Genomic DNA, 18,011 nt, shown 5'->3' on the forward strand with positions numbered 1-18,011 from the left:
GCGGTCCAGGTTTACCTGGGGAATCACCTCGAGCACCTCAATGTGTGTTTGTTCGCTCCTGCCTTTCCTCGAGATGTCAGCATTATGCAGCTTTACATGCAAGTTCGGCTGCCCTGGTTGTTAAAGATTTGCACACCTGTGGCCTTTTGATGTCGGTCTTGAGGTTCTTTTCCTTTCTCAAGCTCTCTTCTGATTGACTTGAGGAGGATGTGGAGGCGCTTGGGGCCGATCCCGGGTCGGGTGCGTTGGTCTCGGTGGTGCGGGCGTCATCTGCTCTGTTGAAGCTGTTCACGCCAATCCTGCGGGATGCGGTGTCTCTATTTTTTGCTTCTCGTCTTGTGTGTCAGCAGGCGGTGCTCGCTTCCTCCTTGGAATCCTCTTCAGCATTGGCTCTTAGGTTTTCTTCGCCTTTTTGTCCTTTGCTGTTTGCAGTCTGCAATGGTGTATTATCAGCAGGCAGCTTCTTCCAGTAGTCGTCCCATGTTGGACTTGTTGGTTCTCCGGGGGGCCTGTGGGGGGGTCTTCCTGGAAGGGTCGTGCCAGGGCTCAGGGTTCCTCCCGTCGTGGAAGGCCAGTGATACCTGTTTCGGAGGCGTCACAGCCTTTGGAACAGACGTCTGGGCGGCGCGGTGTTCGCTCTGCTTATAAGGGGTGTTGGCTCTTTTGCAGTTCGTCCCATTGAAAGGGTGATGGGGGGAGGGGGGGAGATGAGGCTCTCGCTGTTTGCTCACACCTGGTCCCATGATTTGTGGGCTTTTCGGGTAATTTTGGACAGCATGCGGTGGCGTTGGGTGGCCCCACCTCCTTCGGGGGGTTCAGGGCTGGCAGGGCAGGCCTCTTCTCCTGTGCTCTGTCGGGTCATCTCGGAGATTTCCCCAATTTCCCTTCTTCCCTGTTCCAGGGTTCGGGTCTCCCAGGTGGTCTGCAGGGTTTTTTGGTTCAGCCAGCCTGCAGTCTATCCTCGTGCCCATGATGTTTGTAAGTTTGCTGCATTTTCTGCCGTCTTCAGTAACATGTCTTGGCCTGACATTTAGGCACGTGGTTTTTAAAAGGTCGAACAGGGTCCTTGCCACTCGCTACCTTGTTAATGTTCCTGGCCCTAGTCGGGCATGTGTCGCATTGGGTAGGCAGTTGCAGCCAGTTGTCTCGACTTCGAGTTAAGGAGCGAGTGGTGACTGCCTCTTGGGTAACTCTCTCTTGTTTTATCTTTGGTTAGGTAGCTCTGGGGAGCCAAAGGGGCTACCCCCAGAAAACCCGCATATAATGCAATGAAATGCTATTTTCTGGGCGAGACCCAGGGGCTTCCTGGGAACCCTCCCTCCCTCCGGTCGGTGATTTTTTTGTGTGTGTTTTTCCATCCAGCCTCCAAACTGGGGTGTGGATAGCCGGCGTGGGGGGTCTGAGGCTCCACCTTCCCCCTCCTGGGAACGAGGGGAGCTGCACAGACAGCGGGACGATGACGTAGTGACGTCATGCTTGTTTGCTTTTTTTCATTTGGGGAGTTCTGTCCAACAGTTCAGCCTTTAGTAGCAATCTTTTTACCAGAATAGGAGTTTGTTTTGGGGCACTTACTTTTCTGGGTGCCTGACCTGGTCAATGGCAGACATAGAATACTTCCAACCACACGGGGGTTTCTATAGGCCATTACTCCTTGTGCCTCTCTGAGGAGGCCAGGTACTGGCTCGTGTTCCCCGGTAGACCTAGAACTCTATTCGCTTGACTGATGTCAAGGTCTAATACATTCATATAAGCCCGGATAGCTCCGGGGAGCCTCCGGGTCTCACCCAGAAAATGGCGTTTCATTACATTCAACGCTGGTTTTTTGGTGGTGTGTTCTTCCAGATACACATCAGTCACCATAACCAAGTGCCAATGTTGATGGGTCCAGGAACATGTAGAAGAAAAGGACTCTTCTCTTTCATCCGTAAGTGACAGGGGGATTCAGGGGCAGCAAAGAATGCCCCAAAGTGTCCTAAAGATTCTCTCAGGTTTTCTAAGCTTAGATGTCTTGCACGTAGGCCATGAGTGACGTGGCTTCTCTAATTTAGAGAAAGATGATCAAAGGAGTCCCATGTGTAATTAACTACATGGCCTAACACTTCATGTGCATAATGGCATTCACAAGTCAAAATAAAATAAAATTAGAAGAGCTTTAATTTAATTACCATGCCAAAACAAGGCAGATCTTTAAATGTGATTAAATTCAAAAACTTTATCAGAATCTTTAAATGAGGTTAGATTAACTGTTAGGCCTATTTTGTATGATCATTGATTTAACATGGTAGATGAAGCAACACTAAAGGAAAATGGTTTCATGTTATCAGTCTTATATCATTGTTGAAAGTGAACATGGTGCTCTTTTATAATACTTATTGTTCATGTAGTCTACAGGAAAAATACATGACTTTTAGTGAGGAAATGAACAATATTAGAAAATAATCACCTTGCACAACTGTAAGACAAGTGGCAGCCCTCCTTACTCCCGAGTGGAAGGTGCTTACCTTGAGGTTACCTTGAGGTGCTTCCGGAGCTTAGCGTCCCCGCGGCCCGGTCGTCGACCAGGCCTCCTTCATCACTTTGTCTGGAAAGAGTATTGTAGTATTTTATGCAGTGTAAGAGTTAAAAATCTAGATTTGTGTGATGCAAGAATTTAATAATCAAATTTATATAAACAAAAGTAGTGTGATATGTCAAGTTTATGACTACAATATGTATAGATTTTTTATCAAACTAAACCATACACAGTAGTACCGATTTATACAAATATAAATTTTGCATTGTGAATCATGAACATTCTTGACAGTAGAATTCCATATTAAGGTTGCATTTGAAAATAGATTAATTCAATACTTAATATCTTTCTCAATTGCCCATCAGTTGTGTGGATGGTTTTAATATATATTATATTATCTCAATCCATTTTATTACTTAAGTAATTTAGTTTAAATCCAACTCCATACTTAGAGTTCACACTACACTAGAGAACAAGTTATCATGAACATATTATTGCTTGCTCATTACTTGCAATAACTAAGCTATGTAGTGAGTACTTCCACAATATTGCATTATATCTTCAAATAACTAATTCCAAAAGCTATTTTATAATATTGAAAACATTTAATAATTACATTTTTCTAATTTCTTTATTCAATATCTTCTAAATTATATATTTTAATAAATCAATCTTGCTATAACTGAGTGGTTCAGTAATGATGTGTGCTCATCAGAGAGAGAATCACATGTAGTGCACTTTATAAACTACATTAAAATGTCATGAAGTTCAAATATATCTTTGTGGTCAAATTGAAACGTTCTACTGCATGTGTGTTCCGTATCTTGAGTGAGATCATCATTACCAATTAAAGGATGCTTTAATGTGTGTTCTGTACTGTTGAGAGTTGTCACACTTTTCTCAGGTTCAATTGTTTTCCTTTTAAATACTACAATGTTAGTGTTTTCATAACACTATACTGTACACCTATATTTTGTGTTTTGGATATTTCCCATGTTACTGCTTTTGACTGTAATATATTTATGATGTTGTAGAGAGTGTAAGGCTTGTGTTATCAGCCCAGGTTTTTACCACGTGCAAGAAGTGATAATGACTAGTCATAATTACTAGCATAATTCTCTGTGAGGCAGATGTGTTCACTGCTGATCCTCAGTGCAGTATACTCTATTTATACTGGACGAAATCTCAAACATATTCTCTTATTTATTAAAATTATTATTTAATATTTTGTTTAGCATTGTAAATACTGTAAATGCTAAAAACATAAAACTGAGTATGTAACACATTAAGACATTATAATACACACACACACATACACACACATGTGCACCAAAAGGTTTTGTAGGCCAATGCCGTCAGTAGTTTGAAAGTGTTATACGTCAAGGAGTAGAGTACAATACTTGGAAAACGGGACACCATGAGCATAGCTCTCATCCTGTAACTACACTTAAGTAATTACACATACATACACACACTGTTGTATGAGTTGACTGCCCATCATGTCAGATATCCATTATGACCATGACTGATATTATTACATAACTGAAAATATACCAAAAATGTCCAGATATCTATAATTTTGCCACGATATTCATGATGCAAGAGACATTGACAGTCTTCTAAATAAAAAAAATAAAAAAACAGCAAAAACATCAAATACTGACAATCTGTTATTTCATTGGCAGTCAATTACAGGCACTGACTCGTTCCATCATTTGTCCCACATTCTTTCTGGACAGTTAGATCATTAATTTTCAGTCCAACACCCCTAAAATTACACGTGGAGGTAAGGTTATGCCTTGCAGGCTTGATACTTAAGGCACCACCAATCTGGGCTTTCTTTTTATTAATGACAGACATCTAGTTTTTTTAAACTCGGATTCTCTAATATTTTGACAAAAATACTAAATCTTCTGCCACTATGTCAAATAAAAATACAGGAAATGTGCCAATGAAGGTTTCTACCACAGTAGCAGCAGGCACAACAAGAAACATAGTAACTCTCAGTTAGGTGAAATAATTAAGAATTTTTGCAAACTTCAAGATATGCTTATAGTGGAATATCACCTTAAGAATAAAATGCAATGATATTTCATAGTAATTTTCTATGATTATATACAGTGTTTAGCACTATTGTTGTAATATATATGGTTACTTAACTGGGACCAGCCCATCCTCCAAATAGCCCAAATAGATAGTATGTTTTAATACTAAATGTAATAAGTACAATCCTGACTATTGGCATAGTACATAAATACACTTAATCACCAGCATCGCACCAAAATATTGTGAATATTAGAGTTTACCTGAAAAGCTGGATAGAAAACCACAACTTAACCTAACCTTTGGGAGTGTAGGAGGACAAGCATGTTAATAGCACTTATTGCTTCATAATTACAATTAGTACTTAACCTATAGCTATATTGATATTGCAGTTTTATAAAACTAATAAAACAAAACTAAAGTCTTTCGATAAATTATAAAGTAACTCAGGATATTTTCAAATCTCTATTGTTTAATAAAACTGAAAAAGAAATTCTTTATATTTAAAACGTGTGTATATATAGAATTGAACACGAAAACTTCAACCTAAAAATTTTGAGTGTAATATTAACAGAAAATGAGGAGAATATATGGGGAGGTAAATGTAACAGCACAATAAGTGTAATTATGTATTATGCAGACAGTCAGGAATGTACTTATTACATTTAGTATTAAAACGTACTGTCTATTTGCTTGCTGGGACATACATTATCCACACAGCTGTAACAACATGATCCCTGTTACATTAGAAGTGTCTTAAAAATGGTAAACAAAAGCACATGTCATACATATAATTTATGATCAAATGTAGTTTATCCCAACCGAGCACCCAAATGCATTTACTGATTTTTATCTTTACTGTACAAGAAAGATACATTAAACACTCATTAATCACCTGGCATTCAAGGTGGCTATGTTTGGGATGCATCTTTCAGATTAGAGAACAATTTTCCACAGTGTTTTACTACACTACTTGTACATTACAAAGTTCATATACAGTACTGTATACTGTATCAAATTGTATATTATATTAATATTGTGTTTACATAATGAGACAGTAGTGATGCCTGATATGATGTATTCCTTTTCAAATTTATAGTTAGTTTGAATATGCAGAACCTTCACTTAAATCAGCATACATTTAAAAGGTCAAAAGACCAAACTGAACAGCTAAATATTTCCCCCCCAAAAAAGAGATTCATTGCCAGCAATTAAGCAGTTGCCAGCAGGTAATGATACCTTGCTACAGTATTTATGGAAGTTAATCTTCCTTTAATGTGGAAGCAGCTGCAAGGATGTAAAGGACTGGAAGCTCAAAAAGATGATGAAAAGTAGGAGTATGGACAGACTGTAAAAGATTGTGGAAAACAGAGGTCTTTGAAAAAAAAAAATGTGTAAAATTTGACAATGTTTAAACAATTTTCATATAATAGAAGCATAAGGAGGAAAATGGATTAACTTTATTGAGTTGACAGTAAGTCATCCATGGTGATGAGTCACTGTCTTGTATGCGTACATTAGGCAGAGTTTCTTTACATGCTGGTAGATATTAGGGAATTTGAGTGAAGTAGGTCAAGTATGCAGTCATACTTAACTGTTGGAATCATCCATCAGGAATATAGATAGCATTAATCTGTTCACACCTCGTGTGTGTGACTTCAGTGTAAACTAAAAAGAATTGAAAATGTTAATAGTAACCATATACTTGATGATACTCTTCCCATCCATTGTACATATATGGAGTATGCCTAAATGTATACAATATGCCTCTTACCTGTTGTTTTGTTAATACAATGTGTCAATTGCCTGTTGTTTTGTACATACAGTATGTCCAGGTGTACAAGTATGATAATGTCCCAACAGTATGACCATTTGGTCAATATGACTTGTGCATAAAGCTTAAGATATAAAAAGGAAGGTCATGAGGAAATTATATCCTAGAATTATTACATTTTTATATCTAAAGTGTCACCTGTGCAGTAGATAACTTAGTATGGAAGATGCTGTTGAAGTAATCAGTAACTATCAAAAATTACCAACAATATTTGATCATATTAATAGTAATTATTGTTAGACTTGGCGATAAGTCTGGTTTTGATAAACAATATAGCTAGCAACAAACCTAATTAATCATGTATGGAACATTTCCAACCCACCCTCCTCCACATATTTTGCCAGGCATGTTAACGTCAGAGCTCACCATTGTTCTGTTAAACCAGTGTACAGCATATTGGAAACCTCTTACTCCACGCATGGTGATTAAAATAATATATATATGTATATATATTATATTCACATATACACATAAATACATACACTGTACTGTACTGTGTATCTCGCACAGTATCAGGGCAGCTGACATTTAAGAATATTTCCATAAACTATATTCAAATTATTTTGTAATATAGCTTTAATTTATAGTCCGTTGAACAGCATATAGTCCTGAGTAGGATGAGTTCACTTATACTGTATATAAAATTTAATATATATTTCATACACAGAATAAAAATTACAGTTTATATCACTCATATCTGATCCTTTTTAACATATCAAGTTCCAATGACAATTTATGAACCCTTGTATAAAGTGAGCTTTTTCCCAATATATGAAGAAGATGCATGATACATTATATCCATAACTCTTTACATTAGATGAAACTAACCCTTCTGTTGCAGTTTTCCAGTGATTCTCCCATCATGCAAAAATTTTCACCAAATTAAGTATTTTATGTAATTATAGAGAAAATGATGGGAAGTTTGAAAGAAAAAAATTGTAGGTGCTATATTTTAGCTGTTAGTTAAGAACATTTATTATTTGACCCAGAGTGCCCAGTTACAAAATTAATGGTAATCTTTTGTTGCATAATTTTGTTTTAAACATCATACCACAAAAAACCAACATTGAATGTAATGAAACGCCATTTTCCGGGTGTGACCCGCAGGCTCCCTGGAGCTACCGGGCTAATATGCAGGGTATCATTAGACCAGGGCATCATTAGTCATAGTTAAACCTACCAAGGACCAGGAGCCAGAACCTCGTCCCTCAAGAGAGGTACAGGGGAGCAATAACCCTGGAGGACCCGCCCTCTGTGGTTGGGGGTTTTCCTTATCAGCCATTGATCAGGGTTAGGCACCCAGAAAGGTAGGCATAACAAAACAGTCCCCACATAGTAAGAAAATTGCAACTGAAAACTGAACATAGAGGTGGGACTCCCTCTAATCCCAAGGAAACAAGCAAATGTTTCACCCCACTACTGTGTCGCTCGTCCGCGTGCCTTCCCCCCCCCCTTAAGACTTAGACCCCATGCGCCAACGACCCAGCCATTCCAGTTCGAAGGCTAAGTATCAAAGCAACACGAAAACTGCCGACCGGAGGAAGAAAGGGGTGCCAGGGAGCCATTGGGTCTCACCCTGAAAATGGCACTTCATTACATTCAATGCTGGTTTTTTGAGGGGAGCCCCATTGGCTCCCTGGAGCTACATGACCAAAGATAAGGAAGAAAGGGATTTACCCAGGAGGTGGCTGCCACACGCTCCTCAACTCGAAGGCCAGACAACTGGCTGCAACCTGTGACCCAAAGCCACACATGAACGCCCAGGACCAGGAATGTTAACCAAATATCGGGCAGCTGGACCATGTTCGACCTCCAAAATCCCCAAATATCAGCACAAGACATGTTGCCAAAGATGGCAGCCAAAGCCGCAAGCTTCCTAACATCATGGACACGAGGATAAACCCCAGACTGGCTAGACTTAAGGGCCCAAGAAACTAAATTTTGCACCTTGCTCAAACGCTTTCAAATTTTGTGTATATAATCTACTAGGCATATGTTCCAACTTTGTCTAAATAATCACCAACATAACTTGAAAAATGAGAAAATGAAAAATAATTATATAAATAACTATTGAAAATTCTAATTTTCAAATGAGCATCAAAAATATTTAATATCACAGTGTTCATTTGGTGTTGTTATGCTCTCAGAAGAGCATATGACCTTCATTTTTATTTGTTATTATTATAGGATTCAGTATATGAAGTTTATTGTAAAAAAAAGAATTGTCAATATGGCATTTGAAATACAGGGGTACCTCGGTTTAAGAGTTTAATCCGTTCCTGGAGACAGCTCATAATCCGAAGCTAATTTCCCCATAAGAAATAATGGGAAATGAAGTAATCCGTTCCTGATTACCTAAAAGCCTCATTTCAAACTAAATTTCATACCTAATTCATCAAAATCTACACTACAAAAGTATGTTCAAGTTATTACTTACCCTTGCTGATGACTGCTGTTGGCGTATGGAAGATGGGGAGGATGGGGGAGATTAGGAGAGGTGTTACTGTTTGGAAGGGGAGTCCCCCTTCCATTATAACATCAGGCAGTGAGGACCTTTCTGGAGTGCACTCTCTGGCATGTTTTGCCTGCATACCACTAGGACGTGCTTGTGGTTCACTACTTGCTTGTCTTACTAAGAAACTGTCTAAAGACATTTGTTTTTCCTACATTTTAACACTTGTCTGTAGTAAGACATCACATTGTCATTTAAAAGGTCAATGCAACGTCCTGCTACAGCTTTATCTGGGTGAGTTTTTTCAACAAAACTTTGCAGTTCTTCCCATACTTCACACATTTTCTTAATGAAGAAGGGACATCCTCTACTGCCTCTACTCACAACTATTTTCTTAGGTTGAACCTTACCACTGGCTTTCTTTGGACCCATTGCAAGATATATAATAACTTTTATGCTCAAATGGTCAAATATCCAACAAAACACTGTAAATCCTGGGGAAGAATTCAGGCGGGATAGTCACTGGGCGCAAGGCACTGGTAAACTTAGGGGCGATCGCCGTGCCACCACACGCTAGGTCGGCCTGTACGCGTATCAACACCCTCGTATTCCGAGGCAACAGTTGTATTCCGGTGTAAATTTTCCGAGCATGTCCTGCTCGTAATCCGAAAAACTTGTACACAGGGACGCTCGTAATTCGAGGTACAGTACCACTGTACTGTATGTGGCAAATTTTGACCAAAAAATTAATAACTCCCATCATTTAAGGTTTATGAAAAAAAACAATCAAAGAGGATTGTAGAACAGACAGCTGTGCCCAGTATATGTAAATATGGTGAGAATAGGTCAGAAACCTGATTTTTAATGCTGACTCAGTCAAAACTCTAGTTATAGAGATAATTGAAGTTATCGACAGTGAATAAGATGGTTCTAATTCATTAATAGTCTTGTATGTTTTAATAAACATTGTTTGGCATTCGTACTCGATGATGTGAAAGTTATTGGACAATGTGTGTTGAAATGAAGTCAAGAGAAAATACACCCCCCCCCCCCCCCAAAAAATAGGGATAATTATAATGATTTAGGGGATATATATGTATACTTTATATAAGTGGTAAAAGCCTTAATCTGGTCCCTAATCATCAAAACAACCTAAAGAGACAAAGAAAATAGTTTGAAATCTGTGAAAAATCCCCCCCCCCCCCCCCCCCAAAAAAAAATCAGTCCCAAGTTCTGCCAGTTGTAGCTGAATTGTTTGTTGACCAATTACATTCTATCTTTACACAGTTAAGGACGGGTAGGCACTCTACAGGATGTAAAGATTACAACAAAGTCAGATAATAAACAAAGGACAAAAAAAAATATTTGTGAACATTGGTGAAAGTAACAGATATTAACATTGGGCAATGTATTTATATGATATATAACAAAATAGAGCATAACAACATACATACTCATTATTATTTGTTTTATTATGTATTACTTAGCAATGCTATAAAGGCACCAGATGCATATCCACTTTGTGGGCACTTCTTACTACTATTCTTCTTCTCTGTGCGTCAGACAGGTGCTTGCATCTCATTATTACTGCATTATCCCTCAGTTCCAGTTAATAGAAGCTGTTCTCCTTATCAACAAGACGTTCTTCTTTTTAAAAAATTTGTCTAAAATCAATTTCTGAAAATATTGGAGTGAAACTTTCACGACGCTGAAGCCAATAAGTTGGAGATTTGTTTAACATTTATTAGTAATTTTCACATAATTTGAATATTTTGCCGATTCCCGGCCCCTTAAACCTTAAACTGTGCATGGCATATATATATCCCCTGAGTAACGTGTCCCATCATGCTCATGGCGTATATATTCGACATTGGGTGCCGGACACGATTCAAATGGCCCGCGACTACACGGGTTCAGCAGACAAGTCACTCTAAGTGACCAGCCCCAAAGAGACAAGGACCGAAGAGAACCCCCGCGGTTTAGGCAATGAAACACCGGAGAACAGTCCGAATGGAACCGAATGGTCGAACCCCAAGAGACCCGAACCCTCCAAAGCAACAGCTAGACCGTCGTGAACTCCCGCACCATGTTGTGAGCCCAATGGAAGGACAGACCCCACCGCCCCTGGCTGGCCTGGTGAGCATTGGTCATAAAGCTCCAGCCGAGAGAGACGATGTATCCATGAATACATCGAGCAAGGGCTCGGGCAGGTGCCAAGGCACTGAACCCCGAAAAACCCAAAGAGGAAGCCGGTGATGTAGCAACTGACGCAATGCCCCCAGCTATCGCGAGAGAGGCGGAAGGGGCATCCCCGAAGGAACCAGAACAGATACCAAATCCAACCCCATTCCAGCGGGTAGACCAACACTGCGAAGTTCAGACTCCCACACAACTGCTCGAGCAACCGCCGAGTAACCCGGGAACCTCCCACGAACATTTTCTTATCCTGTGGGGGTCTGTTTTGTTGTGCCTAACCCCCGGTCGATGGCAGATAAGGAAAACCCCCAACCACTGTTAAAGGGGGGGGGGGGGTTCCAGGGCCATTGCTCCTTGCGCCTCTCTGAGGGGGCCAGGTTCTGGCTCGTGGTCTCTGGTAGGCTGAACTCCATAGACTACTGCCCTGGTCTAATGAATTGCATATTAGCCTTATAGCTCCACGGAGCTGAAGGGGGCTACCCTCAGAAAAACAGCATTTTATTATTATTTTTGTTGCTAGAATTTGACTCTGAAGGGAATTAAATGTGTTATACCCTACGTAATCACCCAGACAAAAGAAAAACAATTCAAAACAATACATTTTTTACAAGTTATTGAAAAAGATAAGAATTTTGGAAAAAACAAAAAAAATTTAAGTTACAATGACTAAAACTAATTTACCTCCAATCCAGGTTCCTAAAATAAATTAAATCAAACATACAGTATTTAGAAAATAAAAATACATTATTTTTTTTAATAAGTTACAGGAAACCATGAAGATTAGGGAAATCAAGAAATGCTGTATATATTTGGTGCCTTATTTTGGGTGTGGAGGTGCAACCTTACATCTGTGTATTTACCTTACATCCTCTCCATTTATGCAGCCAGGGACAACTGCCAGCATGTCTGAAAACATCGAGAGATGTAAACTGCAGCAGAAGGGTTAACAGCATGCTTCTTTTATACTTAATTAAATAGGAAGAAAATTCTTCACATTAATGAATTCCCATTTTCTATGTAAAAAGTCCTGTCAGACATCTCATAAGTAATTCAGTTACTTTTTTGACCTGTCCCACTATTGTCTTCCTCACCAGCATGCTGAACCACTCACTCTACATCCTCATTGTCTATTTGGGTTTTGTTTCCTTCACTCAACATATATTTTAAATCACTTAGTCTTCCAATATTTTTACGAATCTCTAAAGCATCTCAACATATTATATTATTTCCTTTGCACTTTCAAGTACAGCACTGTATTACCATACCTGTGTTTTATTAGATCTACACTTTTTTTTAAATTCAGGGACTGTACTTTTTACCATATCCCAGTGTTCCTGCATTCTTATTTTCCAGCAGAAAAGAATGATAGGATTTCTTGGAAAGCCGGTAGTTAAGTACTGTACATCAGTTTTAGCTTACACAGTACAGTAATCTATGTCCTACAGTTTATTTGTAGGTATACATACAAGTATACTGTACCATTAACAGGCAGTGATCCCCATTTTGTCACAATAGCATTATGCTTCATGTACTGTATTTTACATACTTATTTATTTCATTGCCCACAGAAATCACGATAACGTGATGCATCAAATGAACAAATCAAATTTGTTTATTTGATGCATCACGTTATTGTGATTTCTGTGTATAATGAAGTAAGGAGAGGAGGTAGAACAGCTTATTGACAGAGCTCGGGTGCATGGGGAGTTGTGCAAAACCCTGGTTTGTGTCTCGGAGAGGCTGCAGGATCCGAGTAAGGTCAGTAGAACTTCCGGTTGCAATTCTTTTACCATGTCATAGCTCAGTCTATTAAGGCTGCGTCTGGGATCCTCTCGGACGTAGGTTCGAACCCTCATCACGGCCCTTGTGGATTTGTTTATTTATTTCATATCTGGACACTTCATAATTTAAGTAATGCCTCACCTGTCAAATGTAGATATACAGTACTCTCATTATGTATAATTTTATTCAACTATCCTATTCACAACAGACTACCAGAGTCTGCCCTTCATTGTTACATCCCAGCACCATGGTGAGTTCAGGAGTTTCATTGTGATTCAACATCATACGCTTAAGTTTATGGCCTTAGCTTCGGAGCTACACGAGTAGAAACATGCGTTCATATACAGTAGTAGTTGCAAACAACAACAAAATAAAATAGCGTCCAGTTTTTAGTAAACAGATGAAAATCTTTTTATTACAGTGAGTACACAATACATTTCTTTCTTGAGATTTATGGAACAGTAACATAAAACAATGCTTTAACTGAATCTTTTCCACTCATTCTTGTCAAATGAAGAGTGTTGTAAATATTAATGTGAATTTTATGATTCATAGTTTATACCATGAATCGAATTTGTAATTTGTTGTCTTAAATAAATGTTCATTAAGGTTTTAAATATTTGTATTAATTAGCATAATGAAAGTATTTATTTTGTTATAAATTGTTTTATAATTACATTTGAGCAGTTTTAAGGTTATGTACTAGAAACGTGCTGTCGCACCACAGTGCCTGGTGTGCCACGCCACAGTGCTTGGAGTGCCACGCCACAGTGCTTGGAGTGCCACGCCACAGTGCCTGGGGTGCCACGCCACAGTGCCTGGTGTGGCACGCCACAGTGCCTGGTGTGGCACGCCACAGTGCCTGGTGTGGCACGCCACAGTGCCTGGTGTGGCACGCCACAGTGCCTGGTGTGCAGCACCACAGTGCCTGGTGTGCAGCACCACAGTGCCTGGTGTGGCACACCACAGTGCCTGGTGTGCCACGCCACAGTGCTTGGAGTGCCACGCCACAGTGCCTGGTGTGGCACGCCACAGTGCCTGGTGTGGCACGCCACAGTGCCTGGTGTGGCACGCCACAGTGCCTGGTGTGGCACGCCACAGTGCCTGGTGTGGCACGCCACAGTGCCTGGTGTGGCACGCCACAGTGCCTGGTGTGGCACGCCACAGTGCCTGGTGTGCAGCACCACAGTGCCTGGCGTGCAGCACCACAGTGCCAGGCGTGCAGCACCACAGTGCCTGGTGTGCAGCACCACAGTGCCTGGCGTGCAGCACCACAGTGCCTGGCGTGCAGCACCACAGTGCCTGGCGTGCAGCACCACAGTGCCTGGCGTGCAGCACCACAGTGCCTGGTGTGCAGCACCACAGTGCCTGGTGTGCAGCACCACAGTGCCAGGTGTGCAGCACCACAGTGCCAGGTGTGCAGCACCACAGTGCCAGGTGTGCAGCACCACAGTGCCAGGTGTGCAGCACCACAGTGCCTGGTGTGCAGCACCACAGTGCCTGGTGTGCAGCACCACAGTGCCTGGTGTGCAGCACCACAGTGCCTGGTGTGCAGCACCACAGTGCCTGGTGTGCAGCACCACAGTGCCTGGTGTGCAGCACCACAGTGCCTGGCGTGCAGCACCACAGTGCCTGGCGTGCAGCACCACAGTGCCTGGTGTGCAGCACCACAGTGCCTGGTGTGCAGCACCACAGTGCCTGGTGTGCAGCACCACAGTGCCTGGTGTGCAGCACCACAGTGCCTGGTGTGCAGCACCACAGTGCCTGGTGTGCAGCACCACAGTGCCTGGTGTGCAGCACCACAGTGCCTGGTGTGCATCACCACAGTGCCTGGTGTGCAGCACCACAGTGCCTGGTGTGCAGCACCACAGTGCCTGGTGTGCAGCACCACAGTGCCTGGTGTGCAGCACCACAGTGCCTGGTGTGCAGCACCACAGTGCCTGGCGTGCAGCACCACAGTGCCTGGCGTGCAGCACCACAGTGCCTGGCGTGCAGCACCACAGTGCCTGGCGTGCAGCACCACAGTGCCTGGTGTGCAGCACCACAGTGCCTGGTGTGCCACACCACAGTGCCTGGTGTGCCACACCACAGTGCCTGGTGTGCCACACCACAGTGCCTGGTGTGCAGCACCACAGTGCCTGGTGTGCAGCACCACAGTGCCTGGTGTGCAGCACCACAGTGCCTGGTGTGCAGCACCACAGTGCCTGGTGTGCAGCACCACAGTGCCTGGTGTGCAGCACCACAGTGCCTGGTGTGCCACACCACAGTGCCTGGTGTGCCATGCTACAGTGCCAGGTGTGCCACACCACAGTGCCTGGTGTGTTGCCCTAAAGAAATACATAAATTGTGTGGTAGGTCATTTTTATTTATATTGTGGACATGAGTTTTAATTTTACAGTAACTGTACAGAATATTGTCTACTGTATATGAAATAATCTGTGGTGATGCTTATTATTTATATTTATACAACCAATGTATTTGCCTGTGCTCAAACTCTGTAATAAACAGAGTTAAAGTGATATACTGTAGATTCAAACTCCTTAATTATAACTTCCAAGATGCATAATGTACTGAACTACTATGCTGATACACTGTACAGTACATTCAGTGTTTGTATTATACAGTTCTGATAGGAACACACAATGTTCTGCTTCATCAGCGTGCATGTGGTGTGTTTCTACCCGACGGTTATATGGTGTATTGCATGCCTCAAATCTGTTTATGTAAATGGAATACACCAACAGTATCAAGACCATTAATCATAATGGTTACACATAATTCTTAAATACTTGATACACATATAGAGTATTGTAGTTAGTGTCATCAAGGCTATTGAATTACATAATACTTACAATGCCAAGACAAATATTTTTGTTTGCTATAAATTAGTCACTAAACTTTCAATCAAAATGATATTGTTAATCTTCAAACAAATAATGTTTTACTAGAATATTCTTATTATAATTAGCAAAGGATTATAACCACTGGGAAAATGAGATTTGGTAACAATATGAAATACAGTATTTTAAGTAAATAATGAAAATTATACCAATCCTTGTATTAGAAAAGGATAACTACAACATAGGTTATCATACCATTATTGTATTGTGCTCATATTTATCCACATATGTTATCAGTAAGCATATTTATTAGCACTCTTTTTAAATTAAAAAGTCATGATTGTTCTCTTATGTTTTAACTTTATAAATTTGTTAAAATTTCTCTTTGCACTTCCTTTTGAAATTGTAATGGAAGATTTAAACCTTTAAGACCTCTAGACAATAATGAAATATATCTTTCAAATTTTGATCAAAATTATAGAGTAGCTTTTGTCACTGATGCAGAATACAGAGTTTTGCATAACGTAGTACAGTAATCAGTAGGCATACTGCTCACTGGTGTTTCTTAACCCATTCCTAAATATATTTCCTGCCTAACTCAACATTTTAGCTTACATTATGCATTATCTAAACTATTTATTATGAAAGATTCCTCTTTAAATTCTACATGAATTTTGGAAGTTGTATGACAATTATCATTTTGGTGTTCCTAGCTAAGAATGTCCACTGATTATAACTCTCAGTCAGCTTCATCTTTGATATTTAATACACTTCCTGTTTAATTCAGTTCAAAGAAAAACGTTAGCTTGCTTCTGAATACGTAAATATATTGTCGATCAGAAAAGTTACTGTTACAAATTTTCTTGATTGGTTTTTGTACAGATATTGTTTATGTATACCCTGAAGCCAATACAGTATATACACCTGCTAATAATAAACAGCTGTTAAATTCATATGCATGTTTATGAATACAAAATACTTGCTGATTTTCATGTAATATTGGTAATGTTGTATACATGTATATCATTATTATAATTATGTATATCTGTCAACATTTATTATATCTCTTACAAATATTTTATATACAGTGTATCTTAAATCTTCAACAGAACGTGTGCAAGAATATTTGTGATTTTCTCACGATTACTTTCTACAGAAAAGTCCTTTGTGTTGGTGTGAAATATTGCATGACAAGAGTCTGCATGCTCTTATTACTTTGCTCGGGAAATGTCACACAACTATTTAATCCTTTTGCCGTGTTAAGCGATTGTGGTCGCCTAGCATTTTACTATCATTTGGCGGATAAGTGACCTGTGTCAAGGTTCCTAGAAAATAGTCTTCTCATACTAAATTGTTAAACTAAGTCCTTATGTCCATTATAATTGTGGCCTGGACCCAATACAGACTTACCTATCAGTGACAGAATCAAATCTCATGTAGTTCCTAAACCACACGGAATGCCTCCCACAAACTGGCACTCTCACACCGCACAGTTATTTTCTATGATTTTTTTGTTACATTATACTGTAATTGTTATGCTTTTTTAATCAGTGCCAAATTTGCCCCTAATAAGGAATTCTTTTTACCATTTTTTTGTGTGCAGTGAAAGATACATTTAACATATGATTGACATTTTGTTTATTTTGAATTAAAACTAGTTTAGTAACCTCACCTAATCTAAATAGGCTCATTATTCTTGAACATGGTACTGCTAAACTTAGGTAAAATATTTAGTATTTTTTGCCTATTTACAACCAAAGGTTTATAAATTTTCTTATAGCAAATGATAGTACACACTGTTTTGCTCTTTTAAAAATACGAATATATAAAAACCAGCGTTGACTGTAATGAAACACCATTTTCTGGGTGAGCCCCGGAGGCTCCCTAAAGCTATCGATCTAATGTGTGATATATTAGACCAGCTGGGCATTATTCTATGGAGTTCAGCCTACTGGGCACCACGAGCCAGAACCTGCCCCCCCCCCCTTAGAGAGGTTGCAGGGAGCAATGGCCCTGGAAAACCCCCCTGTGGTTGGGGTTTTTCCTTATCTGCCATCGACCAGGATTAGACCCCCAGAAAGGTAGGCATAACAAAAAATCCAACATGGTAAGAAAAGTACAACTAAAAACCGAAAAGAGAGGCAGAACGCCTCCAATCCCAAGGAAACAAGCAAACGTCACGCTAAACTGCCGTGCTGCTCATCTGCACAGTCCTCCCCTCCCCAATACAAGGGAAGGGGAAGTATGTGGCTCCAGCACGGAGCCTGTACCTTGTCAAGCAAGACGAAGCTGGAAAAAGTTCAGAGGTATGCCAATAGGCTAGTCCCAGAACTATGAGGCATGAGTTATGAG

General features: G+C 40.3%; 1 protein-coding gene across 1 annotated transcript in view; it reads left to right on the top strand.

The window, feature by feature from the left end:
* The window catches only part of Dgk (diacyl glycerol kinase 1), a 222,674-nt gene extending 216,346 nt beyond the window's left edge, over positions 1 to 6,328 (top strand). Inside the window, 1 exon segment of the mRNA XM_069318563.1 lies at positions 1,843 to 6,328. Within this exon segment, the coding sequence (XP_069174664.1) occupies positions 1,843 to 1,932 (90 nt within the window). The 3' untranslated portion in view covers positions 1,933 to 6,328.
* Positions 6,329 to 18,011: the final 11,683 nt, after the last annotated feature.

This window comes from Procambarus clarkii, chromosome 90 (genome assembly GCF_040958095.1).
Source record: "Procambarus clarkii isolate CNS0578487 chromosome 90, FALCON_Pclarkii_2.0, whole genome shotgun sequence".
In the NCBI taxonomy this organism is placed as follows: domain Eukaryota; kingdom Metazoa; phylum Arthropoda; class Malacostraca; order Decapoda; family Cambaridae; genus Procambarus; species Procambarus clarkii.